This window comes from Strix aluco, chromosome 22 (assembly GCF_031877795.1).
Source record: "Strix aluco isolate bStrAlu1 chromosome 22, bStrAlu1.hap1, whole genome shotgun sequence".
NCBI lineage: Eukaryota > Metazoa > Chordata > Aves > Strigiformes > Strigidae > Strix > Strix aluco.
Window position 1 is genome coordinate 1,078,247 of NC_133952.1, and position 27,877 is coordinate 1,106,123.

The following is a 27,877-nucleotide window of genomic DNA, read 5'->3' on the forward strand; positions in this document are numbered from 1 at the left end:
AGAGTGAAGCGGGGGGTCACCTTCATTCCTAAAACTACATATTTTTTTCTCCTGATCATCAGAGGTTTCAGCTGAGGAACTTGGAATAGCGTGAGGGAGGTCGGGGCGTGCCGGGGCGCTGAGGCCGGGCTCTGCCACGCGCCGAGGGGTGGGGCCAGGGGTATTTTGACATCGAAATGTTTGTGGTCTTTGTAAAGACTGAAATGTTAAAAAGTGGCTGCAGGACTGGTAACACGTCCCTGGTGGCAATCAGCCACGCGGAGCCGCTTCCAGATGTTGCTGGTAAGGACGGGGAAGGGGGAAGTTCTCAAAGCTACGTGCTGGTTTGGTGTGTGGGAGAAGACTCTCCTTTGGGGGTCGTTAATTTTGAGTTCAGCGGGGATGGTCACCCGGGGAGAGCTGTGTGAGGGCAATAGTTTCTGAGTGGTGGGCAGCTGGGCTGTGGTTGCTGAGGTGAGAACGGTCTGTGTGACTGCGGGAGCAGCGATTTCTCAGTTGGGACCAGTGGCCAGTTGACCAGTTGCTAGACAGATCGAAGGTTAGAGCGAGGGACAACAGCGAGAAATGTCGGAGGACGAGACAGAGGTGGCGTCGGGCGCCTTCCCTACCTGACGAGGCTGGGGTCGGGGTTGTAGGGCGGAGGGGGGGTGCAGTGTGACCCGGAGACCATGGTCTGGGACGAGTGGCCCCCGTTCATTTCTCCGTTGGGTTGCATGGGGTGACTGTTGAGCATCCCTGGTCCTAGAGCCGCCGCGTCAAGGCAACAAAGAGCCGTTAGACACCGCCCCGAGCGCGAGGACCACCCGCCCCCACCCCGGGGAGCCACCGCCTTACCCACGGGCCCCAGGCCGGGCGCGGAGCTGGCGCTGTGCGGCGCTGGCTGCCCCACCAGCTGGGTGACGGAAGGCAGCTTGTTGATTCCTCCGCCGTGAACTTTGTTCATGGGTGAGAGGACAGGACCGTAGGAGGAAGGCGGCTGCAGCTGAGTCCTGCGCAGGGAAACCGAGCGGGCGGTCAGGCTGCAGCGGGGGGGATGGTGCCCCCCAGCCCAGAGCTCCCCTCCGGCCCCTCAGAGCTTCCCGCTGAGGCTTCGGGCAGGTGCACCGGCGCGGCCCATGGCGCAGAAAAGCTGCTTTGCATCAGCAGCGGCTCTCTGGCAGTTGCCAGCCCCGGCGAAGAGCCAGGCGTCAGGCAGACGCACTGGGGGCCCGGAGCAGGGCTGCCGGAGGGTCCCAGGGGCGCTTGGGGCTGCCGGAGGGTCCCACGGGGCTGCGGTACTCACTGCCGCTGCAGGAGCTGCTGCTGCTGCTGCCGGTACGAGTCGACCAGCTGCTGCGGGACCAGCTCCACCAGCTCCAGGCTCTCCTTTATCTTCATCAGGATCTCGAAGTTCTCCCGGCCTCGCACCTGGAGGGAGGGAACAAGCCCAGGGCTTCGCTTTGTTCCCCTCCCACTTGGCCACCTTCCTCGCGGCCCCTTTTTCCCCCGCAGCCGCACAAGGTGCAATGTCACAGTGACTGCTCAGGGGTCCGGGGCTCCCTTGGACACGCATGTTCACAGATGTTTTTGCTCCGGTTCTCTAGGTCTCCGCTCAGCCCCTGTGCCTGCCACCCCGTGGGACACGGTGCAACCCCATCCTGCCCAGTGTCCCCTCCCTGAGGGGACAACACCGTCCCGAGCAGAGCTCTCACCCGGCGCAGCTCACCGACACTTACAGGCACGTAATACATCTCCTCCTCCCCGTGCCTCCGTTTCTTCACGCTGCTCCCCAGCGCTGGGATGCCCTGGGGGCTCTGCTTGAAGGCTGAACAGGAGAGAGGAGGAGGAGGATCAGGGTGCTGTCCCTGGGAAGGGCAGGGCCCAGCTGGCAGCTCCTTGGCTCCCTGCAGGATTTAAGCTCAAGCCACGCAGGATGGAAGCTGCTCACTCGGGTCCTGGCCCCTTTATTAGTAATAAAAATGAACAAAAACGGTCTGTGGATGCGAAAGCCCTGCACAAACAGCTCTGCGCTCTGGCAGGAAGAGGGAGTGGGTTCTATTTGTGAGACTTTAGATTTAGTCGAGGAAGGTCAGAGCATCGTGCCTGGCTGGGGATTTGAGCCGGGATTTCCAGAGCGCGGGGACAGTGTGTGCGGTGGGGCCGGGGCTGGGGCAGAAGCATCCGCAGGGCTTAGAGCAGCCGGGGGTGGCCGGGGGCTGCGGCGGAGCAGAGCAGAGCCCTGAGCCCTGCCCCTCCCACCGAGGGCACTCACTGCGTTTGTTGGCGTTGCCGTTTTTAGCTGCGCTCTCATTCAGGGCCTGTTGCTCTCGGTAATGGTCCTCGTCGGCCTTCCGGTCCCTGCCGGGACAGGCACAGATCCGTCCCTCGAACGATCTCCTGCCCAGGACTTGGCCGCTGGTGGGAGAGGGCAATCGGTGACCTCGGGAAGCGCATCACGGCTCCAGCCGGCGCAGGGACCAGGGCAGCCAAAGTCCCTTCCCCTGCCACCCTGTGCAGGGATCGCGCAGGAAACAACGAGTCCCCGAGGGCCTGAGTGTGGGGACCCCCCCAGCAGCAGCTTCCCAGGGGAAGAGGAGCTCCCAGGGCAGAGGAAGGCTCCAGCTGCGGGGGCAGAAGCTGACACTGGTCCTCCTGTACCAGCCCTTTTCCCAGCTGGCAGAGAGGAGCTTTTCCCCTGCCACCAGCTGGGGCTGCCCCTGGGGGTGCTCCCTGCAGGGACATTCCTTCCCGAGGGGCCCCAGCCCTCCCGCAGCAGGGCGGGGACACCCATCCCGGCCCCAACAGCCACTCACTCTCTTGTCTCCAGGGTGATGATGATGAGGATGGGCCTCCTGTTCATTCCTCCCACGCAGCTGCTGTTGCACATGAAGTTGTACAGGATGGTGGTGAACTCGGTCCCCACCTGCCCAGGAGGGGAGAGCAGGCGCTGAGCGGGGGGTGATGGAGGCGGCCGGAGGAGTGGAGAAGGGGGGGAGGCAGGCTGGCCCCCCCCCAGAGTGGGGCTGGCCCCTTGGCAGAGCGAGCAGGGGAGCAGCAGGGCAGGGGGGTGTGGGGATGGTCCCAGCTGGGAAAAGGGGATGGTACGAGGACTGTGGGGGCTCTGGGGCCCCCCAGGGCAGGACGGGAGGGGATCTCCCTTTGCCCCCTGCTTCCCAGGAACGGGATGCTCTAGGGTGGGAGCTGCCGTGTGCTGGGAGCAAGCAGGGGGTGGTCTTGGACATGCCCCGGCAAGCAGGACACCCCCACCCTTTGCCTCTTGCGGGTTCCCCCTTGGCCCCAGCAGCCCCGGCTGGAGGTGGGGGTGGTCCTGCCCCCACCCCAGGAGCAGCCGAGTACCTGTGGGGGCTCGTAGGGCACCATCACGCTCTGCCGTCCCGTCACGGGGTCGTCCACGTACTGGGAGAGGTTGTTGCCTTCCACCCGGATGAGGTGGCTGGCGGGGGCTGACTGGCCTGCAAGGCAAAACCCCCCGCCCGCGTCAGGGCACGCGGCTGCCTGCGACACTCGTCCTGGGGACGCGACGGGGGGGACCCCAGCACGGCAGGGACGGCAGCGCTCACCATCGTTGAAGTCGCGGCCGAGCTCGTGGTTGGGGCAGCGTTTCACCACCTCGGTGACATGCTCGGCCTTCTTGTAGACAGGCATGGCCCGGATGACGGTGCCGGGGGGCGGCGGGGTGGACACCTTGATCTGGATGGGACATGTCTTTGCAATCTGGCAGTAGAGTTTCTTCAGCAGGGGGGAGTACTGGAAAAGAAGAGACGCCCGTGAGGTGAAGGTCGCTGGGCCCCTTCCCCGCCGCTCCCGCCCGCGCCCCAACGGGTGTTTCTGCTCCCTGGCTCCTCTCCTCCGCCCACCCGCTGCGACCGAAACACGAACGCGGCAGTAAAGCAGCAAATTAAAATAATGACTTGTTATAAAAGCAATTACCACCGATCGGATCGCAGCCGTGCTGGAGGGGCTGTGCCAGCGCCAGACCGCTCTGGGAACCGGCGAGGGAATCGCCCCGGTGGCACCCGGGCCCTGGGGCCGCTCCGTCACCGATTGCAGTTGCAAACCGCTGGGGCACCTCCCCAGGGCGATGCGGGGGACAGCGACCAACGGCAATTCAGCCTGTCTGGGCAGTCACTGTTTATTCTCTAGGCTCAATATTTGTTTTTCCCCTGAAAATATTTAAATATGACCAAATTCGCCCACGTTACATCGTATTTGCCTTCCACATAAAGCAGATACAGCCACCTCCTGGGTTCGGGGCCGGGCGCTGCAGGAAGGGGTTCCCAGCTTCCCCAAGTGCTGTGGCCAAGCGGGAGCCCCCGTCACACCACCACTTAGAGGAAATCTTGCTGAAAATCGGTGTAAACCCTCGTTCAGGCATCACTCAGCCTGTTTTGGAAATGTCACCACGCACAGCTCCTGGCTGAGCCGAGGGCTGGGAGCACCGAGGGCGCCGACACACCACAGCTGAAGGAAATTGTGCTTCACGTCATTAACAGAATCACAGTTAATTATGCAAGACCTCAGGGGTTAATTCTGACTAGCACGTGTGAGCTGAGCACCACTCGAAGCTTTGCAGCGGCTCACAGTGACAGTGGTGGGGGACAGAGGGGACGTGGCCGGGGCCGCTGCCCCGGGCTGGAGGATGCTCCGCAGGCAGCGCCCGGAGTTGCTTGGGAATAGCAAAGGGTTGGTGCCCCCTGAACTGTGCGGGGTGAGGGCACGGCAGTTTGCTCACTGAGGAGCCCACCACAAAATCCTCTCGCGAGGACCGTGGGCCTGCTCGGCACGGGGGAGGCTCCCGGTGGCCACTGAAAAGGGGAAGGGGATGACAGCGTGAGGAAAGCAGCGTGCCCGCCCGCAGAGCCCCCCGGTCCCGGAGCCGCAGGAGGCTGCACGCCGCCTCCAGAAGAGCTGGGGAGGGCAGAGCCTGTCCTCCTCCTTCCAGCAAACGCTGGCCCCGGCTCCCAGGTGCGGGGATGTGCAATTCCCTTCCACCTCGCCAGTGCCACGCTGTTTTCCATCTCACAAAGAATGTGTTTGCTATACAAGAGCCCACCCCTGGCGCACAGCGAGAAGCCAGTCCCTGCATGGCAGGGCATGTTCCTGCTCAAAGGATTTTATCTCATCCCCACAACATCGCGCCCAATGCCAAAAAGAATACCACCGTGCAGAGTATTTGTGAGGATGTTAAAGCGTGTCCTGAGCCATCCCCATACAGGTGTGCGGAGGCCAGCGAGGCTGCTGTGCTCGGCTCTCCCACAGCTGGGGGGGTTCTTAGCCAGGGCTGCTGCAGCGGGCAAGCTGGCTGCTGCCCTGGGGTGCCAGGGCATCGGGGGGGACACAGGGGGCTCAGCCCTCATTTCCCATGGCCGTGAGCCCAGCCTGGCGCACCCGGTGGGTTTGCAGAAGGGATCTGTGCTTCCCCAGCCCCCTGCCCATGCGCCGGCGGTCTGAGCAACCCCCCGCCTGCTGAGGGGGGACTGCTCGGAAGGCAAACCAGAGACACATCCTGGGGGGGGATTCTTGGGGAAGTTCAGGGGAGGCCTAAAGGGGAGAGGCGTCCACTGAGGCGAAGTGCAGCAGCTCTTGCATCGCGAGGATGCACTGGACCAATGGTCGTCCGGCAGCGGGTCCCAGCTCCCAGCTGGGTGGGGGACATGTCCCGGGTCGGGGCCTGCTCTGTGCTACGGGGAGCAGGAAGATGCCACGGTCACGCGATCGGGAGGGGACACGTGCAGCCGAATCCGTCAGAAGAATTCACTAACCCTCAGCCCTGGAGACATGTGGAGAGAGGACGCTCAGAAACACCACCTGGCACTGAAATCCCCCCGTTTCACACCGATACTGGTGACGCTGATGGCACCTCGGCTTCCTGGGTGCAGTCCTGCCTCTCCAGCAAGGGCTGTGCTGCAGCTGGAAGCGCGGGCTCCCCTCCCAAGGCCGTTCCTCCCCTCTGCCTGGCTGGAAGAGGAAGCTCTTGCGCGGCCACGGCCACGTAACCTGCTCGCCCACAGCGCGACGGGGGTTTAACACCCTCGTTTTGAGGAGACAACATGGCAAAACAAGGGTTATTTGGAGGGGGGCTCTTCCTTGCCAGGTGTTAAAATACTGACAACTCCTGTCAAAGGATCCTTTCATGTAGACATTCCCGGGCAGTCCTCAACATGCCTGGGAAATATAACTGCTCTGGAAGAGTAGAGGTGCATTATGGCAAGTTCTTTGGTAACAAATTCTCTCATTATACCATGTTATGACATGGATAAATCTCTGTTAAATAGCAGAGCGATTGCCCCGCAGGGAGAAAGGCTGCCGCTCCACACAGGCATGCCTCCACTGATAACCTTATCATGTCTTAACAGCTCCAGGATTGCCTTCAAAGATCCTTCCACAATAACAAACTATTCTTTTAAGGAACTCCGTGCTGATAACTCTGGGCAAGAAAAGTCGGGGCTGTGCCCTGCGTGGCCGCACTCCTGGCAGCGTGCAGCCGTCCCACAGCCGCACCTCCAGCCGCTGCTCCGGGTCTCGCAGACCCGGCCTGTTCACGGCCACCACGAGTGTGATGTTTGTAGGATCCCAGGAGGTTCTACATCCCCAGCCGGGTTTTCAGCTGGGAAGAGCCCTCAGCAGTGTACGCTCTCCGTAGGGGACAGCAGAACGCACGTCTTGCTGGGATGGCTGGCAGAGTAGGTGCCTCTGCTCCTACACTGTTATCTGTACTCACTGATAATCTGCCCCACATGCCCCTCCGTGCTGCATCATCTGATTCAGTGGTACTTTACCAGCCGCAGCTGCAGCGCGCATGCCCGGCTTGCAGGGAGCACGGAGGCACCGCGCTTTCCTCGAGCGCAAGACAAGGCGGTTGCAGAGGGGAACCCGGGAGATCAGAACGCCAGTGTTTAATCACGCAGACTAGTGTGGCTGCTTGGCACTCTTCTTTTGCCCTGGCCACGTTTCTGCCACCTGTACTAGGGGGGAACCTCGGGCTGGTCACTCGTATCCTTCCTGTTCCGCAGCGTTTGGACAAGCTGACCTTGGGACAAGGTCCCTCTTGGGGACACACGGCAGCTGGGCCACAGTCACAGCTCACACTGCCACCAACCCGCTGCTGCTCCTGGGCGTGGGAACAGCATCCCAGGATGCCGGAACGCTTCCTGCAGCATCAGCCCATCCAGACCTCAGCCCCGAGATCTCTTTCACACCCACAGAAGATCTTGGGCACGTTCTGCCCCTGGACACCTCCTGCCTTTCTCTTCAGTTCCCGCTCTACCCTTTGGGCCTGGTGCCTGCCTACCCATTACATTACTACCGCGGCCATCTCCATTCACAGGAAAAGTCAGAGAGTGTCTGTTATTGCACATTTCCAGAGCACACCAGGTTCACGTGTCAGCGTGGCTTGTGGGTGCTGGTACGGTGTAAGCAGCAGCACTAGCATGGAGTGATCTACCTGGAGCTTACGTAACCTCGCACAGCACATGTTCCTCTGGGTTTTTTCCGCAGCCACGGAGCTTTCAGTGTCAGCCCTCATCTGCCGGGCTGGAAGTAAATGCCACCTCCCCGCTCCTGTGATCTGCCCTGCAGGGCAAGCCCAGAGCACCAGGAATAACTGGAAAAGCCAAATTATTTAAACACTAGCAGAATATCAGCATTCACCTCTGTTTCTCTAGGGACTTGGTACCCCAAAGTGTCTCTAGATGGGGTTTCTTTCACCACTGCGTGGAAACGCAGCTACGTCTTGGGCAAGACGGAGCCCACGCTGCTCCCACACTGAGTACAAGCGCAGCGGAGCGACAGCCCTGCGGTACAGCCGGCCCTGGCGGGGGCTTGCCAGGGTTATCTTGGTCCTGCTGCTGCTGCAGCCAGGGAAGTGTTCTGCACATCCCAAGATCCAGATGACCAATGCCCCACAACCCTTCCCGGCGACCAGGACGGCTGCAGCACCCAAATTAAGTCTCAGCATCCCCCGCTACCCGCCCGGAGCAAACGGCCAGGACCCGCTCTGGCAGAGGCCACCACGCTGCTCGGACCCACGGCTACTCTCCCGCGAGGGGAGCGGGGAGGGGTGTTGTTCCCCATGGATGCTGACAGCCTCGCACGAAAAATAACCTGACTCTTCTGCATGGAAAGAGCTACCGGCGACGTCCATCTCCCCCAGCCCTCCCCGGGCAGCAGAACCGCTAGGAGGATGTGTCCCAACAGATTCGGAGCTGATAAAATCTTATTTATCTTCAACTGTTGACACCGAAGCGTCTAGACTTGCCTGCTTCAGGAGGGCTGCAGCCAAGTCCTCCTTTCTCTCTTGAAGGAAATGATTTGCTCAACAATTACTTTTTCCACAAATCCTCCCCGCTCCTCCCTACCAGCCTCCTCCTCTTCTACATTCCACTCTCCTCATTAGCTCTACTCAAGACGTGTCCAGGACTGCAGTCAATGGATCCCAATAAAGCCACTAGCCTGGCAAGAGAGAGAGAAGAAAAGTGCTGCCTCCGGCTGCTAATTTCCTTGCGCTCCCCAGCAAGCAGCTGCGGAGCTGCATCCTGGGACAGGTTCGGACAGATCGCAGCGGAGAGGTGATAATAATGTGTCTGTCATCTTACTCAGGCATGTAGCATCTTGTAAACCGCAAATACCGTTAACCGGCTCGGACGAATCTGTTACGACAGATCCTGGAAGACATGCCGACTACAGAGCTAATATTTTCTTTCTAATTTTTTTAATAACCATTTTCTAATCACTGGCCCGTATAACTTCTCACTGAGCTGGAAATTCCTCCCAAAGCTACTTTGTTGCTCGTTTACCGTGAGCTGGGTTCAAATATGTCCAGATCATCACTGCTGCCCGAGCGCAGAGCACCCAGCGGCACCTGAGGCAGGTGGGAGGGCTGGGCAGCAGCAACGCTGCCCCGGGGACGGCTGGAAGGGGTCCCCAAAACCCACCTCCCCATCTCCTGCACCACGGCAGTGACGCAGCGGGGTGATGGCCAGGAGATGGGTGATGCCCCGGACGGGGGGTTCTCGAGGGGCCTGGCAGAGCCCCCCTGCGCTGAGCCCTCGGTAGCTGCAGGGGACTCCTGTCACCTCCAGGTCCCCCCCAGCCCTGCTCCCATGAGTGCTGGACCACCAGCGATGTCCCGGGGCTGCCCCCACAGCAGACAGGGCGCAGAGAGGCTGCGTGCACTCCGGCCTGCATTCTTCTACCTTTATTATCGTGCCATTACTGCTAATTAAAATCCCTTGGTTCACCCCCAAAGGAGTCCTCTCCCTTCCTTCCCTGGTGTGCACATCCTTAAAATAACTGCCAACCAGGATCGCCGCTGCTCTTAGTCACCGCTCAGCCAGCCAGCTCTGGCACACTCACGGCTTGGTTTAATCTATTCTAGTAAGTCTGAGTCCTCCTGAGTGTCTGGATGTCTTGGTCCTCTGACCAAGCTGGCGCTGGAGTTCCCTCTCATCCCGACAGGAAGCCAAAAATCCAGCAAGGCCATTATTTCATGCTGCGTTATCATGGATAGGAGGAGCAAGCAGGGAGGGAAGGGAAGAAGAGGCTGAGAGTCGGGCTTGGGAATCTGCTGGAAACGAAGCACAAAGATGGAAGCAGCAAGACCCACGGGGGGGAAGGCCGCTGCCACAGCATCGCTGGCAGGCTGTGCTGAGCAGGAGGGACCTGCTGCTGCTTCCTTACAGCTGCTGCCTGCAGCGGGCACAGGCAGAGAACGTGGTTCACCACCGGCACCCTCCACACCCTTCTCCCCCTCCTTTAGGCGCAAGAGCTCCCGGGAAGGCTTTCAGCCCTGCTCCTCATGGCGTGGGCCGCAGCCCCACGTGGGAACACCCTCTGCCCCCAGCTCCCCCCGGGGCTCTGCTGGGCCAGAGCAGGGAGATGCGTTTCCTCCTGCAGCCTGTTTATCCCCTCGGCAGGTCCCTCGGTCCCCACCTCCACTGCACAGTTCAGACCCAAACACAGAGGAGCTGACCCGAGCAACCTCCTTTCCGCGGAGCGTCCGCTCCCAGCTCCGCAGCAGAACCCGCAGCAGAGCGGTGCCTTCCCGCCGCAGCAGCCGTTGCCAGTAAAGTCGTTCCCTTGACCCGTGCATACCATACGCGGTCGAGATAGTGGAGCTGATAGCGGGATCGTGTTGGAACATCGCACACCGAATTCCTTTGCCTTTTTTCTTAATTCCATTGTGTCTGGAGCTGCTGGAGCCTTGTCCACGCCCTGCTGGTGGAAGGCTGTGGAAAGCCTCCAGTGGGCTGGCTGCAACGGGCTTGGGAGCAGGCTGATGCTGAGGTTGCTCTCCTACTTCTGGCACGCCAAAATATCCACGCTCTTCTGCCCAGCTACTCAGATAAAAACAAAGATGTTTGTGGCTCAGAGGTAGAGTGTACTGAGCCATGTGTGCCCCCTGCTCATCTCCGGGCTGCTGCTGTTGGACAGGTACCTCCCTGAAATATGGTAAAGTGCCACAGAGGGTTTGAAGAGGGGGCTCATTTCCTGTAGATGCTCCTGAAGGTTTTTCCCTCCTCTTTACAACTGCCTCCACCCCAACAAGCTTCAGACAGCGACCAGCGAGGGAGAACCTACCTCCTGCCCCACCAATTATTTCCATCCTCCTCATTCAGTTAGCATCAGACAAACCATTTCACCTCCCCCAGTGCCCACGCTCCAGCTGCAAGATCTACGCAGCAACTGGCACCAGTTCTGCGTGGCAGTGTCCCGCTGGCTGAGCGCTGGGACACAGACCAGTTTGCTGTGGGTGGCTGCTGGACAGCCGTCCATCGCAGCGGGAGCATCTCACCTGGGCTTTGAACCTCCCCAGCCTCTCCATCGCAGGCCGTTTGCTCCCTGAAGCAGCAGGCAAGACCCCAGCCGTGGCGCAGACCCCCCTGTGCCTGTGCCCAGGTTAGGGGACCCCCCCGCCTGCTTAGCTCGGAGGTTTGTCCGTCTGCCCCCAGCTCCAGGGGCTCCGTGTGAGCCCAGACAGCTGCCCCACACCGGGGCTCGAGCCCCCATGTACTTTTGCAGCCAGGCCACGGGGGGCCAAAGACCCTATTAACACTTCACTGGCTCTGGCACACGTGACAGCGTTTTAGAGGGGAGGCAGCACCGATCCGCCGCAAAGCCGACTTGAGAAAAATACTAATTATCTATCAGTTACCAGCTGGCCGGCGTGGCGAGGGGCTGCCTGTGAGAAAACAGCCGAGATCGGCTGGCAGCTCGAGCGTGTACGGGCAGCTCCGGGGAACCGAGAGTCCTGAGAGCTCCCAACAAACAGGCAGGCTGCCGGCATGCCCCGTCTTGCAGCGCCGCAGCTCCCAGTCCTCCTCCCAGCCCCGGCGAAGCAGCCTACCAGAGGGGGGCTTGGAACCTGCAGGGAAAACCTTGCTTTTCAGCATCTGCCCGTTGCTCTCTGCTGATAAGAAGGCCATTAAAAATGAAAAGGGAGGCGGCAGCAGCCTGGAGGGCTTCCTGCAGCACAGGCCGGCGTGGCCGCTTCGGTTCAGGGTTTGTGGCAACGTGCGGTGCTCAGAGCCCAGCCCGGGAGTCGGGATGTCCAACGTCACCTGCCCACTGCCCAGCACCCCTCTGCGAGGACAGACCTGGTTCTGGTAACATGAGCCCCAAACCCCTATGCCAAGTCTTTGCCCCGTCTCCATTCACCCATTTCCTAAATATAGAAATTCAGCATTTTAAGGCTAGAGAGAACAGATGATGATCCTCTGGTTGGATTCCCTACACTGCTGGCCTAAGTCCCCTGCCTACTCCTTCTGCACTGAGCCAACGGTGTCTGCTTGAGGTACGGCTTATCTTCCCAGAGATATGCAGACTCTTCATTTGAATACTTCAGGAGTTGGAGAATCCACTGCATTCCTTGGTAAATTGTTCCTATAGTTAATTATCCTCACTGTTAAAAAATTTCCACCTTGTTTCTAGTCTGAATTTGCCTGGCTTCAGCTTCCAAGCACTGGCTCTCATTATGCCTTTTTCTATTAGATTAAAGACCTGTCTGCTATCAGAAACCATCTCCCGTGCAGACTGCGATCAAGCCACCCCTACTCTTCCCGTGGAGACCTTTCATGCAGAACGGTTTCTCTGGTATCGCCCTACAAGGCATGTGTTCCAAATCTTTCATCTTCCTTGGATCTCCCTCCCAAATCTCTTCTGTTTTCCCAACAGCGAGTCTGAAGTGTGGACACGAGACCTGCGTGTGCACACGAGGGCAGTGGGCTCGCTGGTACTGTGCGCCCCTGCCCGGGTGATGCTTGCTGGCCCCGCAGAGCAAGCCAGCTCGCCTCCAAATGGCCTTTGGCCAGGAGCCCTGGGCTCCTTAGGAGCCTCCTTTCCTAAGCACGGGAGAATGGATAATGCCAAGTCTCCCAGAGGAATAGCCAGAGGGATTCAGTCAAAACCTTTCAAAAACAGGAGTCTGTTGCAGTACACACTTCCATCAACCAGAGCTTATGATTGTATCAAAAAACTATGCCAAATCGTTTGACAAGCCGACTCGCATCGAACTCTTTGGTTTGGCATTGCCGGTGCGGCAGCTGTCAGCTCCTCCTTGGCTGGATTCTCCGCGGTCCGACCCCAGATTGCCGGAGGCCTTTGGAGCTGCCGCTCCGTCGGAGCCTTCCCCGGGGCGGAGGGCTCCGCGCTGCTCCCCACGCTGCCTGGCCAGGTGGCTCTGCTGAATTCGTGGTCAACGCTTGCAACAGTCCTGGCATAAATTATGTGGTGCAGTTAATCTTAAAGTATTCAGTAGCCATGAGGCTTCCCTAGCTACAGGTGAAACAGGCAGTGCTGCTTCTTTCAAAGTGCTGAATCAAACCACATGGGTCCTTTAGCACACCAGGATGGTTAATTCAGCTGCCCTTGGCTGGACCGTCTCCGGGCTCTCAGGTGTCACTGTCCCCAGCCCTCCTGACCGTACATTTAACCAGCCTTCCCAAGGGCCTGCAGTTCCTAACAGCTTTCCTGGGCTTAACGCTGCTACGTACGTGTTCACACCTAACGTAGAGAATCACACGGTGTACGTATGTCGTTATTTGTATATTGACTGACTAGCAACACATAACACATGTTTTTTTGCAGAATTCCTTCCCCCATTTAACCAGGACAGACTTCCGAGTGTGGCAGTGGCAATGCAGAGCTCAGAGCGAGCGGGAGGAAGGCAGCAGCCCCATCTTCCCGCACTAAAGGTGCCGCTGCGTGGCTGTGAGAGCGATCAGCTGGGAGGACCCGGAGCGAATCTGGCTGTCACCGCAGCAGGACCGTTCTTCATGTGGCAACCTCAGCGAGCAGACAGTCTGCACCCACATGGGCAGCCCTGCATAAATTACTGTTTCAAACAAAACATCGCCTGCTGCTGACCCACTTCTGTTCTTGGCGAGGCTCGGCCTCAGCGGAGGGCAATGTGGGCTGGTCGGCGCAAGCCCTGCAGCCAGCCTGCTTTCGGGGGACACAGTGTCACCCCAGCACTGCGGTTCAGAGGTCCGCACATCTCCCTGGCTGCCGTGCCAAGGACCAAAGCCAGTTCAGGCATTTAACTCCTCCACTCTGGCCCACTTGCCAGGAGGCTCCCCCTTGCAGCCCCGCGCTTGGCAGCCTCAGCTCCCAGCCCTGGCATCCCCCACCGGTGCTTACGGCTGCCCGTGGCATGTTAACCAGGCATCTCTCGAGTCCAGCTGCTCCCCCGAGGCCAGGAAGGGTCTCACAGAATCCATGGGGCACTGGCTGCTCCGACGTACAAAGGAGACCTTAACGCAAAGGCTTGAGAAAAACAGCAATCCTGTCCTGCTCGGCACAGCTCGCAGGAGGCCACGGCAGCGCGGGGTGATGTTGAGGCAGCCTGGGCTCGGGTTAGTCAGAGCTGTGGAAGGATCCCAGGGAGGGCTCCAGCGAGGGAAGTGGCTGTCACGGGCTCCCTCACTGCGTGGGGCTGCCTTGGGGAGCCTCTTGCTGCTCCCTCTGCTCTTCTGGGGATGACTGGCCAAAAAGACCTTAGTGGTTTTTCAGTTTACTCCCTGCAGCTGCAACAGGCATCGCCTGGGACCAGGGGAGGTATTTCCCTACTGCTGATTAAAGTGAGCACAGAGCGGCTCTTTAGTAGGTGCTCGCTCCAGACGTGCCCGAGGGCATCCTGCAGCACCCAGCCGCTGTCCGCTCCTTCCCAAAGCCGTCCCCGGCACTGACACCTCCCGGCCCCCGGGACAGCTGGGGGAGACACCCTGCATCGGGGTGGCTTCGGTTTCCGTTCGGTGCTTCCGTGGCGCAGGAATGCCTCCTTCCCCTCTGCGGGTCCCGCGCAGCTTCGCTTTTAACTGACGTGAGTTATCCCCTGACAGGGACAGGAGTGGGCTGGAGTCACATCCTACCCTGAGGACCTCCAGTTTATTCAAAACCTAACGAAACGCATCCTTTAGCAACATCTTTCAAGGCAAGACAGTGGAAAAGAGCAAAGACTGAACCGCTCCTTCGAGGACAAGTCATATTTAATCGCGGTGCCGCTCCCAAGCCCCTGGTCAGCGCGACTCAGCAGTGAAGCTCCGGTGACCGGACGCGGGGAAGCTGCTCCGCTGCCGCAGCCGTGACTTCGGCTGCGTTCAAACACCCGCTCGCTGCCGGCTCGCTGCCGGCTCACCTGCTCCACCCTCCCCTTGGGTTTGCAGGGGACACAGCCCCGGCGCTGCGGCAGCTGCCATAGCCTGTCCCCTCCTGCACCCTCTCGCCACGGCACACCGGGAGCAGCCACGGCGTGGAGTCTGCCTGCACGAAAGCACCTTCTGTCTACCACGGGAAGGGCTGTCTTGGCAATTAAACACATCAGCTTCCCAAACTAAAAGTCGTTATCACACCTCAGGCTGATATATCGCTCCTGGTCTGCTCTGCCCGTTTCATGACAACATCAAACCACAGCCGCAGAGGAAAGCCTGTTGCTCCCTCGTTGTGCCCATTGCCTTGTCCCAGCCTTTCTGCCCTGCTAATGTTTCCCGGAGGAGAAAAGTGCCTGCACCAAGCGTGTGGGCGAGCGGCTCAGGGAGGCATCCGCCACAGAACACCGGCACCGGCCGCAAGCGCTGTTTTTTCTAAAAAACAGGGACAGTGCTACACTAAGCCAGGAGCCAGGATGTGCATTTAAGACGTTTTGCTCCAAAAAGCAAAGCAGCCCTTGTACACTCTGCCCGGTTCCTGGGTCCCAGACCTGCAGAGGACTGCAGGCGTGTGGTCCGACTGGCAGCGGACACAACCTGCTTCCCAGGACCAGGCTGCTGCGCCCACGGCACAGGCAGCAGGATGCCAGGCAGTGACCCCACTGTGATTAAAAAACCCGACACTGTTATTTTGCTGTGATTTCTAGAGATTAAGTTACTCTTCTGGTACGAGATGAAAAAGGATTGCAAATGACAGGCAAGAATTTACAGCAAAGCTGAGAATGGCCCCGGTAGATGCGAGCAAAGGTCCGTCTCGCCCACTGCCTCCCCTCTGACAGCGGTTGCTGGCAAACACGTGGGGAAGCACCATGAGAACAAGGCAGGTACTTCCCCAGGGCATTTCTCCAGCTTTGTGATTTTTGGGGACATTTACCCAAAATGCGAATTACCCGCAGGGAATCGCTGTGAGAGAAATTACACTCCAACCGCTGTGCTTAACACCCCTTTTGGAGGAAATCCCTGAAAAGCAAGCACTGACGTTTCCTGCAGGATTTGCTTTCCAGGGCCACCCGTGCAGGCAAAGTCCCCGTCGGGTGGTGGCCGCGTCCTGCAGCCGCCCCGCACGAACGCAGCCTCTGCAAAGACGCTTGGGGGTTCGCGGGCGCGCGGCCGGGACCGCTGTTGGTGGCAGGAAGCATCTTTCTAGCGAAGGCAGGCAAGAAGACATGCAACTTACTGTCCAGGTGGCTGACTTGGCGGTGCTGGATTGCTGGAAGGTCACCTCAAAGTGGTGGGGGCCGGGGTAGTCGGTGTTGGAGGGGATGACGGGAGCTGGGGACATGGCGTCGAAGGTCGAGCTGGGCTGCGAGTAGGGTGAATGCGTTGGGACATTGGAGGTGTGCTCGGAGCTGTAGGGGCTGGTGGAGGCTGCTCGGCTGCCGATGCTCTGATCCATGCTGTTGTTCAGCAAATTGAACTGGGACTGGAGGAAGGGAAAAGGGGAGGAGGAAAAAAAGAAAACACCAGCCAGTTTAGAGACATGGAAACCTCAGCCACACTTCTTCAGGGCTCCAGGTGTCCTGTTACAGCCTCCTTAAAGGGCCAGCGTGCGGGAACACCAGCCAGAAGAGCGGGTCTGGGTCGCGCGGGTTTCCGAGCAGGTCACCGCTTGTGCAAGGGATAAACTCAAGGTGCTTAGATCACCCCCTTCTATCCGCCCCCATCCTCCCGGGGTGCTGAGGTCCCGGGGTTTCCAGCGCACCTGCCTATGCAAAGCTGGCAGGACACCGGGCAGGGATTTTCCAGGGTTTGCTCAGGTGTGGCAGACGTCCCGCTGCAGGCCGGGGAGTGGCAGCCCGGTGGCCCTTCCCCGCGGCCCGAGCACAGTGGCTGGGGGCAGCGGCGGGGGCATGGGGCACGCAGCCCGCCCGGGAAGGTGCCGCTCCCGCCGCCGCGCCAGCGCTCGACGGCCCACCCGTTTGGCAGACATCTCCCGCCCGCGCTGCCTGGTCACAAAGGCACGCGCGCCCAGCGCTTCTGGAAGGGTTTCTCCAAGAAGAGCCGGCTCTGAATGGTGGTTTGTGGAATTCCTTCCCCAGCCGGGCTGTTTGCTTTCAGCGGCTTTCGCTGATGCAGCTCTAATTTGGGGAAAACCTCAAACCTACAAAGCGCGTAGCTGTGAGGCAGCACCCTGCAGTAAGGTCACAGAGAAAACGCACCTATTTATGCACGTACTGGCTCTTATTCCAGACATGCTGGACCAAATCCTGACTTTTGACAATTTTTATTCCTTATTCCTATTCTGAACAATTACAGTCAGATACTTCCAGTAAGAGCTGGCAGCACTTTTACCTGCAGGCATGGACTAGGCAAAGCGACCTTCTCAAAAGCCACAGGCTAAAGTGCCCTTAACCTTTCATCTGAAAATCAGACCCCCAAAAAAATTTCTATTATTTATTATTATCATTTTATTATTTAAATAAACTAATATTTTAAAAAGTTATATCACAAACATAGCTGTTTCTCAAAGCTAATGGGATGTTTTTTCCCCCAAAATCTGCAATTCCCCAGTTGCTCAGGGGTTGCTCTCCCAGCACTTTCAAGCCGGCGGGTGCTGCCGCTGGTGCCCGGGCTCCGCTGGTGACCTCGTGCCACGGCGTTGCCACTCGTGGTGCGGGCTCCCTGCAGCACCCTGCGTTGGAGGAGGAACGGGGCCGCCCGCCGGCGCTCCCCCCTTCCCCCAGCTCCAGTGCTCCCCAGCCTGCCCCCGCGCCTGGCAGGAACTGTCCCTCCAGCCACCAGCACCAGCTGGGGCGGCTCTGGGAAACCGAGGGGTGCTGGGGGGCGGCCGGTACCGTCCCTCGGCCCAGCAGGCTCAGCCGTCCGCCCTCTCCTCCGAAGGGCTGCAACGCTCACAGCTTAGGAATCAAGAGACGTGTTTTAACTTGGGATCCCAACCTCACCCAAACGTCTACGATGTATAATGGTTTAAAGGCAATCATCCTTCTCCAGGAAAGTTCTCCTGTTGTCTGCATCTCTCGCAAGGTCGTTGGAGCCTGTGACTAACTGGAGGAATGCTGAACAAGATCTGGCTTGCTTTTACACATACAGCCATTTTCTCCCCTAAAATATGTGCATAAACCCCTCTATTCCTCCTTGCCACTCTATAAATAGCCCAGCCGAAGACAAACCACCCTCATTCACGCCTTCCACAATGCCAGGCTTGACCCGGAGAAAAGGTTACGAGAAAATTCAACAAAACGGGTGTTAAAAATGCACGTGGAAAGCCCTTGATATCCATCTGGGAAACTGCCACTGCAGGCAGCTGCCGGCAGGGACTGCAGGGCAGGGCAGGGCAGCCTCGGTGGCCGGTGACACCGGCTAGGAAGGCACGCAGCACGAGCCACCCGCAGAAAGCAAAGCTCAGGCATCGCCCGGGAGGAGAGCGGCAAGGGGGAAAGGGATTGCTGCTCGTCAGGGCTGATCCGCAGCCCAAATAATCCAGGAGTGCCGTGACTGAGCTGCTTTCTCCTCCCGGGACAACGGAACAGACACAGGCTGCACACACGCCTTGGGCCCAGCCACGTGCCTTTTTTAGGAATGAATGGAGAGTAAATGCTCTGCACTCGACGAGCAAACAAGGCGACCTTCAGCGCTGCCCTGGCACACATCTGTGTGTACTCGGGAGAAGCAGGCAGTGTCCGACCGCCCAGCAGAGCACGGCACGTGTGCCGCCGCTGCGGCCCATCCCCTGCCAAAATGGAGATACCGGGGAAGCCTCTCACCTCCTGGCAGTATCTGCTGGTCGGGAGCTGCAGGGCGGGCTGGGGGTGAGGCAGCCCTTGGAAGTGGCCGGAAAAAACCTCCTCAAAAGTCATCCCTGCCTGATTTTGTGAGTTTGTGGTGCTTAGAGCCAGGACTGTCAGCAGCTGAAGCCTGCGGCGCGAAGCTCATCGGGCAGGTAAATCGGGACTGATCCAGTGAGAAGAGCATCCCGAACTCTGCATGGGAGAGAGCCTTCCCTCAGGAAAAACAGCGACCTCTTCGCACACGAAGGAGATCCCAGACCCAGAGTGTCCCCTGCCCCGAGCCAGGGTCCCCTGCCAGCACAACACAACAGGCAGCGCCCTGAGCACCGGGGCTTTGCAGCTCTGCTGGCAGAGACACCCAGAGTCAGGTGCAGGGGGAAAAACGACCAACTTGGTTTTAAAAGTTGACTAAATTTTGGAAACACTCCCTTGAAAGACAAATCGAAGGCTTGAGTGTTTGTGTGTGTGTGTGTGTGTACCAGCAAACCCAACAGAGCTTGTGTGTGTGTGTCTGTAAATATATATATACACACACAGATATGTTTATACACACACATATATAAATATTCACGACTGCAGCAACGACCTCCCAGGTAACAGCACTACAGTACAAACCTGAGGTGGTACATGTGTGCTTTATACCAACATGTGCAAGATAAAAAAGAGGAGTCATTTCTGGTCGGGAAGTGCAGCACCGCACCTTTCGATCTCTATGCCTGTATCTAACTTTCCTGAACACCAGAGAGCGGACACAAACCCCTTTTGACTAAGAAAGCAACCGCTGCGCTTGAGGACAGGGCTGGAAATGTACTGCCTGCAGCGCAGGTACCGCTCCAGCCGCTCCTCCCTCCCGGAGTCTTTAAAGCAGGGCAGGAAAGGCTGCATGGGGCCGCGGGCGCGTGCCGTCAGCTCGGCTGAGGAGGTCCCCAGTGGGGGACAGAGTGGTGATGGGGGTGCCCAGCACCTCCTGTTGTTCCTCGGAGGGATGCTCCAGCTAACACCCTTCCTGCCTGCACACAGTGGGGAGGGAGCCTGCACCCCTTTGCACCAAAGGTTTAACTCATCCCCCAGGCTCTGCAAGCACTGGGTCAGGCGAAGCAAGGGCGGAACGTCCACTGAGCCGCCGAGGCTGCGGCGTCCCCCACTGACACAGCCCATCGTTCAGGACCGGCGCTGGAGCAGCCATAGCTCCTCCCGGGGAAAGCCTGACACCACCACCAGCCCCTGGCACGTCCCAGGCAGTGGTGGGCACGAAGGCTCAGCAGGCAGAGCTGGGGGACGATTTCAAATAAAAGCAGCGAGGCAAAACCCGTTAATAACAAGGAGCACCTACCGTGGTGTAATGCTGCATCGGGTCGCTAATGTACAGCATTTTAGTTGTCTCGGGATTCACAGAGCGCTGGGAAGCGTCCCGCCACGGGAGTCATGGGGTCGGGGCGGCGGCGGGGATGGCCGGGGTGGGAAGGCAGGAGGAACGAGGGAGCGCGGGAGCAGGGCCGGGGCGGGCAGTGCCGGGGATGCTGCGCTGGCCACCCGTGTGCCGCCGTGTGTTGGCTTTTTTGCTTTTTTCATCTCCCTTAGTTCTGTCAACTAGCTGCATCCAACAACAAAACGGGGCCCACCCCTTCTGTCCCTCATGACTATTCATTAAAGCACAGGGCAGGCCCCAGCTTGCCCAGTGATGGACTGGGCGATACCAACCATTCCCACTGCAGGGAGAGCGGGGGTCCAGCTCCATCACCAAACCCCGCTCGATTCCACTCCAGAGAGCTGCTCGCAGCCACACGGGGCTGGAAACCCAGTGGGCCAGTTCCCTGTACCAGCAGAACGAGGTGGCTGCGCTTGCAGCGACCAGATGATGCAGTGACTCTGAGATAGCTCTCAGAGATACGGAGTCATCCCTCTCTAGCTATGGATAGGTGCGGGCGGATGGATGTTTAGGTGGATAGATAGGGGTAGATAAGGCCAGGTGGCTAGACAGATATCCAGATATCCAGATGTGGCAGATATCTAGACAGATAGATATGGATAGATGGATAGAGGGATGTCCGGAGTGACCAGGCAGATCTCCATCTGACTCGAGGCAGATGGGGGAACGGTGTTTCCTTCAGGCAGACCTGGCCGTGGAAGGCTGCATGCGGAAGCAGATCAGCAGTTCAAATCGTGGCGTGGCGTATTTTGAGAGGTGGAACCAGCATCATCCACCTCCCAGCGCCACTGTGCAGGCGCAGAGCCCCGCACAAGCAGGTTGGCGGCGCCATCGTACGTAAAGCCTAAAGCACCCCACAAACCACCAGCCCTGGAGGTGTCGTCTCTAAGCATGGCTGAGGAGTCGTCATATCTTTAATGGCAGCAGCTCCTCCCACGGGACCCTGAAAGAGGTTTTCAGGAGCCACGCAGCACCAGTGCAGAGCAGCACGCCTGACCGGAGGGCAGGTCGCAGGGCGTTTGGCTTCTTCTCGCAGCCACTGAGCACCAGCACTGGGTGCTTCCCGCGCGCCCGCTCCTGCTCCGCTGAGCACCACGAGTGGCCCTCATCACAGCAGGGACCCCCTCCGCTGCAGCTCTCATGTCCTGCCGTTCTTCCAGGCCGGAGGCATCACGTTATCTGTGCATTTATTGTCACACGTGCCAGCCTGACACGCTTTTCGGTGACACTGGCCGGCAGCTGGTGGCGGCGGCTCCCTGGGAGCTCAGTGCAGCTCCCGCTTGCATGATCGGGCCAGTGTAAATATTTACTACTGGCTCATTATCCCGAGTGAGGGCCGGGAGCCGGCTCTGCCCTGCCTGTGAGCAGCCGCTGGGCTCTGAGCCCTGCATGGCCATTGCTTGCCCGGCCCTGGCAGCACCCCGGCCCACACCGGCTCCCGCTGGGCTCGGCTGCGGTTACAGCGGGAACGAGAAGAAAAGCGAGGGCGAGCTCAGCGAGGGGCAGCTCCCCCAATTAGCACCGCCTGATCCCACTGCCAGGCTCCTGCCCGCTGCAGACAAAGGCTGGGGAAGGGAGGGAAATCACGGGGAAAGCGAGGGAAAAGGGGGCTGGGGGAGGGGATACAAGCTGACGAGGAGGGAAACGGCGGCTTTCTGGAGGGAGATGCTGCCAACGGCTGGAGCCGCTTCAGGGGTGCTCCCGGGAGGCCACCCTGCTCGGGGCACTGGACATGCACAAGCGACCAGGACGTCTCGCACACCCACTACACTTTACAAACCCTTTGCCTTAGTCGGAGATGCACCAGCTTCCTGGAGGGAAGGGCATGGACCGTGGGGGCCTTGGCAGGAGCAGAGCTGGACGCTGGGAGCGCGACATGTCCCTCCAGCAGCTCTTCCTCGCCAGCACCTTACAAACGGCTTTTACTATGCAGCACATTTATACCAGAGCTAATTATACTCCTCTTCTGCCGAGGAACTTGAGCTCCACCGCCGTTACAGCCCAGAGCCCCTGCTGCTGCATGCAGCCATGTTATCTATGAATAAGTAGCCACTATTTTACTGACCGCTGTCCCACCCGGCCGCAATCCTGCTGCACAGTCACCGATTATCAGACCCCGCAGCAATGACACCAGCGCTGCACCTGTAGTGTCTGTGTTCGGTTTATGAACCAGCATCCCACTTCCTACCCCTGAGCCCCCAACCTGGGGAACAAGTCTGCGTTTGACGCAGCTCCCATCTGTGCAGTCTGAACACACTCACCATGACCGAGTCGTTCATGCTTCTCATCTGGAAGACGTCCATCGTGACCTCCGTGCGGTCGGAGACCTCGTTGCTGCCTGTATGGTTGGATGGAGGGAGGTCGAAGTAGGTGCTGTCTGGCTCCCTGTGGGAAAGGTGAGGGCACAGTCAGCCTTCCAGCTCTCGGGCGCAGCCTGCACCACCACCACCACCCAGCAACTGGTCATTCCCTCAAACCTAATGCCCTTCCCAGCTTCTCCCTCCATCCTCCGCTTTTATTTTCACATGGCAGAGCAGGCTTTGCTCAGGCAAACTGTTGCTTGGTGGGTAAAGCAGGCAGAGATGGGAAGTTTTTCACCCACCCAGCAGCTCTAGTGTATCTGTCACCTCAGGATGTCTTTAAGTGAGAGGACACCAACGATGAAAGAGGATGAAGTGAAGCACAGTCCTTCCTTGCTGTGTGTGAGCCTCAAAGGCCAGGAGACTTGCAAAAGTCTTGGTGTGACTAGAAGACGTTTAGTTTTAGAAAACATCTGTTTTAATTAGGCAACCACCAAGCCTCATGACCTCATGAGTGAAGACTGACGAGTAAAAGCACATCCTCCCGGGCTTGGTCCCAGTGTCCCCTGCCACAGCTCCGGCAAGGGTCCCAGCTGAACGGGACCTTTGCTCTGGCCCTGATGCCATCTCCACGTGGCCCCGTACACGAGACAGATGGTGTCACGTACCAACGCCTGGGAACAAGGTCTGTGGGGCTCTGCTTTCAGGATACGCATACTCCACGGTCTTTGAACCACCCAGCATCACCAGGGCAAAGGGGTTTGGCAAATGAAATGGTCTGAGCAGAGAGATCGGAGCCTGGGAGCCAAGTTCTCAGTGTGGGAAAGGAATATGTGAGAACGGGAGCATGCAAAAGAAACTTGTCTCCCTCCTGGCCACGGTGGTGATACATGATAACGCAGATTACAGGGCAAGGGGCTACCTCTGCTTTGGAATACATCTCAAGGCGAATATCAACCACCACTTACAGCGTGCTCCAGAGGTGCTCAAACGTTGTGCCTTCATCAGCTGGAGATGACTGGGACATCTTCACAGAGGGCGAGTCTGGCAGGGGATAGATCGCTCTAGGGGCAAAGAGAAACAGCGAGGTTAGTGCTGCTGGAGTGCCACCTCCCCTCAGCAAAGCGGCCGGCGAAGGGCAGGAGTTTCCCCCCTCGCTCCCAGCAGCAGCGCAGGGACCAGAGCCCCAAAGGGCCCGTTGTGGGGAGATGGTGCCCCTCACCCCCCCGGCGGGCTGCAGGCAGGGACCGGCCCCGAGCCCAGCTGGGAAGAGACGGTTTGCACAGGACCGGAGGCGGCCGGCAGCACTCTCACTGCAGAGCAGGACTGCAGGTCACAGACAAAACCCGGCAGGCTTTCCGGAGAGGGGGTATTTCTGGTGATGGCGCTGCGGGCCAGTGTTCTTACAAATATGTGGGTGTTGTGGGCAGGGCGTTGGGATGTCAGCCCATTTCTGCTAAGCACTGGTCCTGTAGCTCAAGGCTCCTGTTTAAGATGTTTACAGTGTGCTTCAGCGTGGCTACAAACAGCTCCCCCAGCCCTGGGGAGGCTCCACACAACTGTTAGTAACCACCTTGGCCCAGCTTCATTCAGCAAAGGGCTTAGACTCTCCGGTTAGACACAGCAATACCAAACTCTCGAATATCGGCTCTCTGAATCAAACCGAAACCTCAAACTAGGAGGCAAAAAAAAAAAAATAATCTTGCAGCAAGAATCAGAGCCAAAGGCCCTTGTTGCAGCCCCAGGCTGCACAGTGTGGCCCCTGCTACCCTGAGAGCAGCCTGGGTGCCTGGCTGCTCGGGGCCGGGACCAGCAGAGGGGTGGGGGAATCCTCTTCCGCGGATCTGGGGAGTACGGGAGGGACATTCCTGTCTCTGAATCACAGCAGTGTCACAGGTTCAGGCCACGGGGGTACCCTGTAGGCTGGTATTTGAAATATCTTCGGCTGCCACCAGCTCCGAGCAAGGAGTGCCAAGAGAGCGGGATCGCAGAGGATCTGGGCCCTGGCCGGAGCTGTGGCATCCCCCATGGCCAGGGGCCACTTAACTTCAGAAGAAGTCTGCCTGTGTCTATTTGGATCTAGCCCTTCAGCCCTGAGCCTGGTTTTAGGCACAGGGCAGCTTTTATCCCAGGAACATCATTTGTCAACATATTTTTCTCAGGAAGCTCTAGTTGCAAATGCCCACAAATCAGTAAAGGCCTAAAGACAGGTAAGACACCCGGATGCACAGTGCAAGTTTATGGTGAAGCCACGATGCAGATATTATAGTTCTTACTTGTTCAGACATTAAAATGACCTTCCCACCTCTGAGCAGCTTGCAGACATTACTGAATAGACTGTTATGGCCCCCAGGTAACACAAGGCAGGAACGATGCCTCTGCTTTGCAGGCAGGGAAGCGTCACTGGGAGGAAGCACAGCGTTCACCCGGGACCGCACGCGGGAAGCCTGTGAGAAAGCCAGTTCTTGAGCCAAAGCCTTCTGAGCCCTACTGCAGGGGCACGGCCAGAGTCATCCTCAACCCAGTCTGTTCCTCTTGCCCCGGGACAAGGTTCTTGGCCTCTTTCAAGCACGGAAGGAAGCACGCAGCGTAGCTTGGCTCTCTCTTTGTGCCCAGCACCTCTCTGACCCCAGCAGCAGGAGCGGCAGATTTCACGGAGCCATCTTGAGCCCCACGCTGCCTTCCTCTGCTGGCAGCCCCGCCATGCGATCGTCCTCCTCCTCGCTCCCTGGCAGCAGTGGGACCGCTTCCCTGCCCTGGCTGACATGGATGTGCTCCAGGCACCATCTGGCTACTCCTTTTAACCCACACCAGCGTTGGCATCTCATTTCAACTCGGTACCGACATCTAATAGTGAAAGCCTGAAAACTTCCTGCTTTTGGGGCTCGAGCTGCCGAGCACAAGGGCAGCCGCTTTCTAACTGAGTGATGCTCGGGGTCACCCTGGCCCCTCTGAGTCAGCTGGGGACCGGGTGGCTGCGGGGGCCGGGAGTTAAAATGAAAGCAGGGTGGTGTCCCCCGACGGCTGAGCCTGCGGGCTGCCTTCTGCTGCATCCACGAGACACAGCATCCACGCTCTTCCAGGAGGGTCTGCCACAGCGGAGGAGGGCTCGTTCCCCACGGGGCTCATCACAGAATAGCCAGCAGTGAGAGCCCAGTGTCCTCCTACCCCTCCTCGTCCACATGTGACACACAGAGAAACGAAAGGACCTACACGGCAGCTTTGCGAAAAGGAAAAGCCTAGAACAGAGGCAGGTGACTGCTGGTGGCCTTACCCTGCTTCCATGCTGCTTTCCCTGGCCCAGGGCAGCGGCAGCCTCAGGAAGGAGCCAGGCCTTTCCCTTCAGCGCAGAGAGCACCTCCGCACCGCCCCGGCTGCGTGGTCATGATGGGTGACACCAGCTCTAACCACGTGGCTGCACTCGTTTTCGAAAGGAAAAAAATCTGAATATTTTAAGGGCGTTTTGGAAGTTCCCTTTCTCTTTCAAAGCACAATCAGCGCCAGTATCTTCTCACATTTGAGCTCTGAACTCTGTGGTACAAAGAGAAGCTTGGGCTGTGTGTTAATGCACAGCCCTGCTGCAGCGATCTTTGCACATCTTGGGGAAGCATCTCTGCAGCGAGAATGACAGCCTGACAGCCGGGCACCTAAGATGATAAAGAATCACAAAAGACCTTGCAGACAGGGTTCCCCGAGGTTGGCAGTGGTGCCGATGACAGTGTAATTCCCTCTAAAAGGTGATGCCATTTAGAGTCCCATTATGCAATGAATGGTGGAAGCATTCACGTGCGGGGAAGTGGGGAAAGGGCTCTGACAGTGAGGTCCAGCAGAAGGAAACGACACCCCATCGGAAGCAGTGGAGGCCCCATGGCACAGCTAAACTAAAGGTGAACTAGGAAGAGCTTCAGAGACTAATTCTAGATCGCTGGAGCAGCATGACTGGATGGTTTGGATGTAATTACCTTCCCAGTGCCTACAGGCTATGTCAGTGGCACTGGGAAACAACTAACCTGGGGCTAAACACACCAGCAGTGGCAGAGCTCGAGATCAGCCACAGCCCAGGCTCAGCTTTTCGGCGCTTCCAGCCCCCCAGGTCCGTTCAGAGGCTATTTCACCATAACTGTGTCAGCTCCCTGATGTCACCCACGTCCCAGCACCAAAGGAAGGCCCTGAGGTATCACCCTGACTTCTACCAGAGTTTAACACCTTCCCAGCCCCAAACCTGCTCTGTTAACTGAAGATCTCTTTGCCCAGGGAAGGGTGTGGCGAGGGCTCATCCGGCTCGTCTGCCTCGAGGCAGCAGGGAGGCGGTGGGGGATGCTTGGCGTGGAGAGCCTGTGGCAGGATGTACACCGGATTTATCACAGCGTTGAGAGGAGGAAAGACCGAAACGTGCACAGGGGGGGGTTTTCACCTGGGAGAGCAGCTCTCCGTGGGCTTCCCCAAGCCGGCTCCACCGTTCGCTGGATTGCTGCTTCCCTCTGTTGCTAGTCAGGGCATTGCAGGGAAACTGCACACGGGGGAAAAAAGGGAGTACAAAGCCTGTGAAGAGGCAATCCTCCACCCTCGCTTGCGCTGGGGCTCAGCTCAGCCCACTGCCGGCTCAGCACCGGGGTGGGGGCTGCTGCCCCCCCAGGGACGTGGGAGCTGCCTGGGTCGCAGTTCCTTCTGTCCACCTCTCCTCCCTGGGAATTGCCACTGCAGTGATTTCCAAAGGATCAGCATGGAGATGCTCAGCCTCCTCCACCTTTTCCGCACCGCTGTGACTCCAGGTATAGATGAAACACCAAGTCAGCCCCAGCCCAGCTCAAGCAGCCGTTTGTCCCCCAGCCCCAGAGACACACAGAGAATGAAAACACGCACCAAGGTCTGCTACAGCCATCCCGAGATGGGAGAACAACTCTCTGGAGAAGCAGAGCAGATAAACTTGCGTATATTCAACTGTGCTTCATTCAGCCCACGCTCTGTGTTTTGACCACAGAATCTGACTTTATTCTTAGAATTATAAACTCAACTTCCTTCTTTCATCAATATAAGGAAGGTGAAGGGTACCGCAGGCATAACGAGGGGGCTGGAGCCTTGCTGAGAGTGATGCCTGGCAGCGGAATTTCTGTGCTCTCTAGAAGGAGCATCTTTGATCTCACCATTATCTTTAAGCCCTTTAGGCTTAAAGTTTTAGGCACCTGTAAATGTCCACTGCTATTTCACTAGCAATAACATATTCGCCCCTATCCTGCTACTCTAACAGCCCAGAATGAAATGTGACAGCATTTTTCAGCCACCTTAAAGGGAGATAAATGCACAAAACTTGTAAAACAGGGCTATTCCTAATTCCTAAAGATTCTTGGCCCATCCTGAGAGAGGAAGACTTCTGAGAGCCATTTCCAACTTTCGCACTGAGCTGCTGTGTATTGCTTGGTGGCTTGTGAACCAGCCCCAGGACTTCCCTCTGCACAATAAGAACCATCAGGCTCATCCAGCCCGCAGCAAATAACTTCATGTTTGCAAAATGCTGACGGATCCCAAGGTGCCAACACTACCCTGTGCTATCGCTCATTTGTCCCAGATTATTAAATTCACACCTGCAAACCGAGGCTTGTAAAAGCGACCAAGAGCAAGCGAGCTCTCCTGCAGCACACTTGAATCTCGGGAGCCCTCCTTGGGGTCCAGCAGCTTATTAACAATTTTCTTTCCAAG

The 27,877-nt window shown here is 58.3% G+C and overlaps 1 protein-coding gene across 2 annotated transcripts in view; it reads right to left on the reverse strand.

The window, feature by feature from the left end:
- Positions 1-27,877, reverse strand: part of TP73 (tumor protein p73) — a 31,216-nt gene that overhangs the window by 2,868 nt on the left and 471 nt on the right. Inside the window, exons 1-12 of one of the 2 annotated variants that reach the window (XM_074848398.1) lie at positions 25,455-25,546; positions 23,149-23,244; positions 22,142-22,265; positions 15,880-16,125; positions 3,561-3,747; positions 3,337-3,452; positions 2,793-2,902; positions 2,252-2,394; positions 1,716-1,804; positions 1,283-1,407; positions 835-989; positions 609-741 (exon numbers count right to left, since the gene is read on the reverse strand). In XM_074848398.1, coding sequence (XP_074704499.1) covers positions 609-741; positions 835-989; positions 1,283-1,407; positions 1,716-1,804; positions 2,252-2,394; positions 2,793-2,902; positions 3,337-3,452; positions 3,561-3,747; positions 15,880-16,125; positions 22,142-22,265; positions 23,149-23,244; positions 25,455-25,465 — 1,535 coding nt within the window. In that variant the 5' untranslated portion in view covers positions 25,466-25,546. Of the gene's footprint in view, positions 1-608; positions 742-834; positions 990-1,282; positions 1,408-1,715; positions 1,805-2,251; positions 2,395-2,792; positions 2,903-3,336; positions 3,453-3,560; positions 3,748-15,879; positions 16,126-22,141; positions 22,266-23,148; positions 23,245-25,454; positions 25,547-27,877 lie in introns of those variants that run through there. The other variant, XM_074848399.1, reaches the window with a different exon arrangement.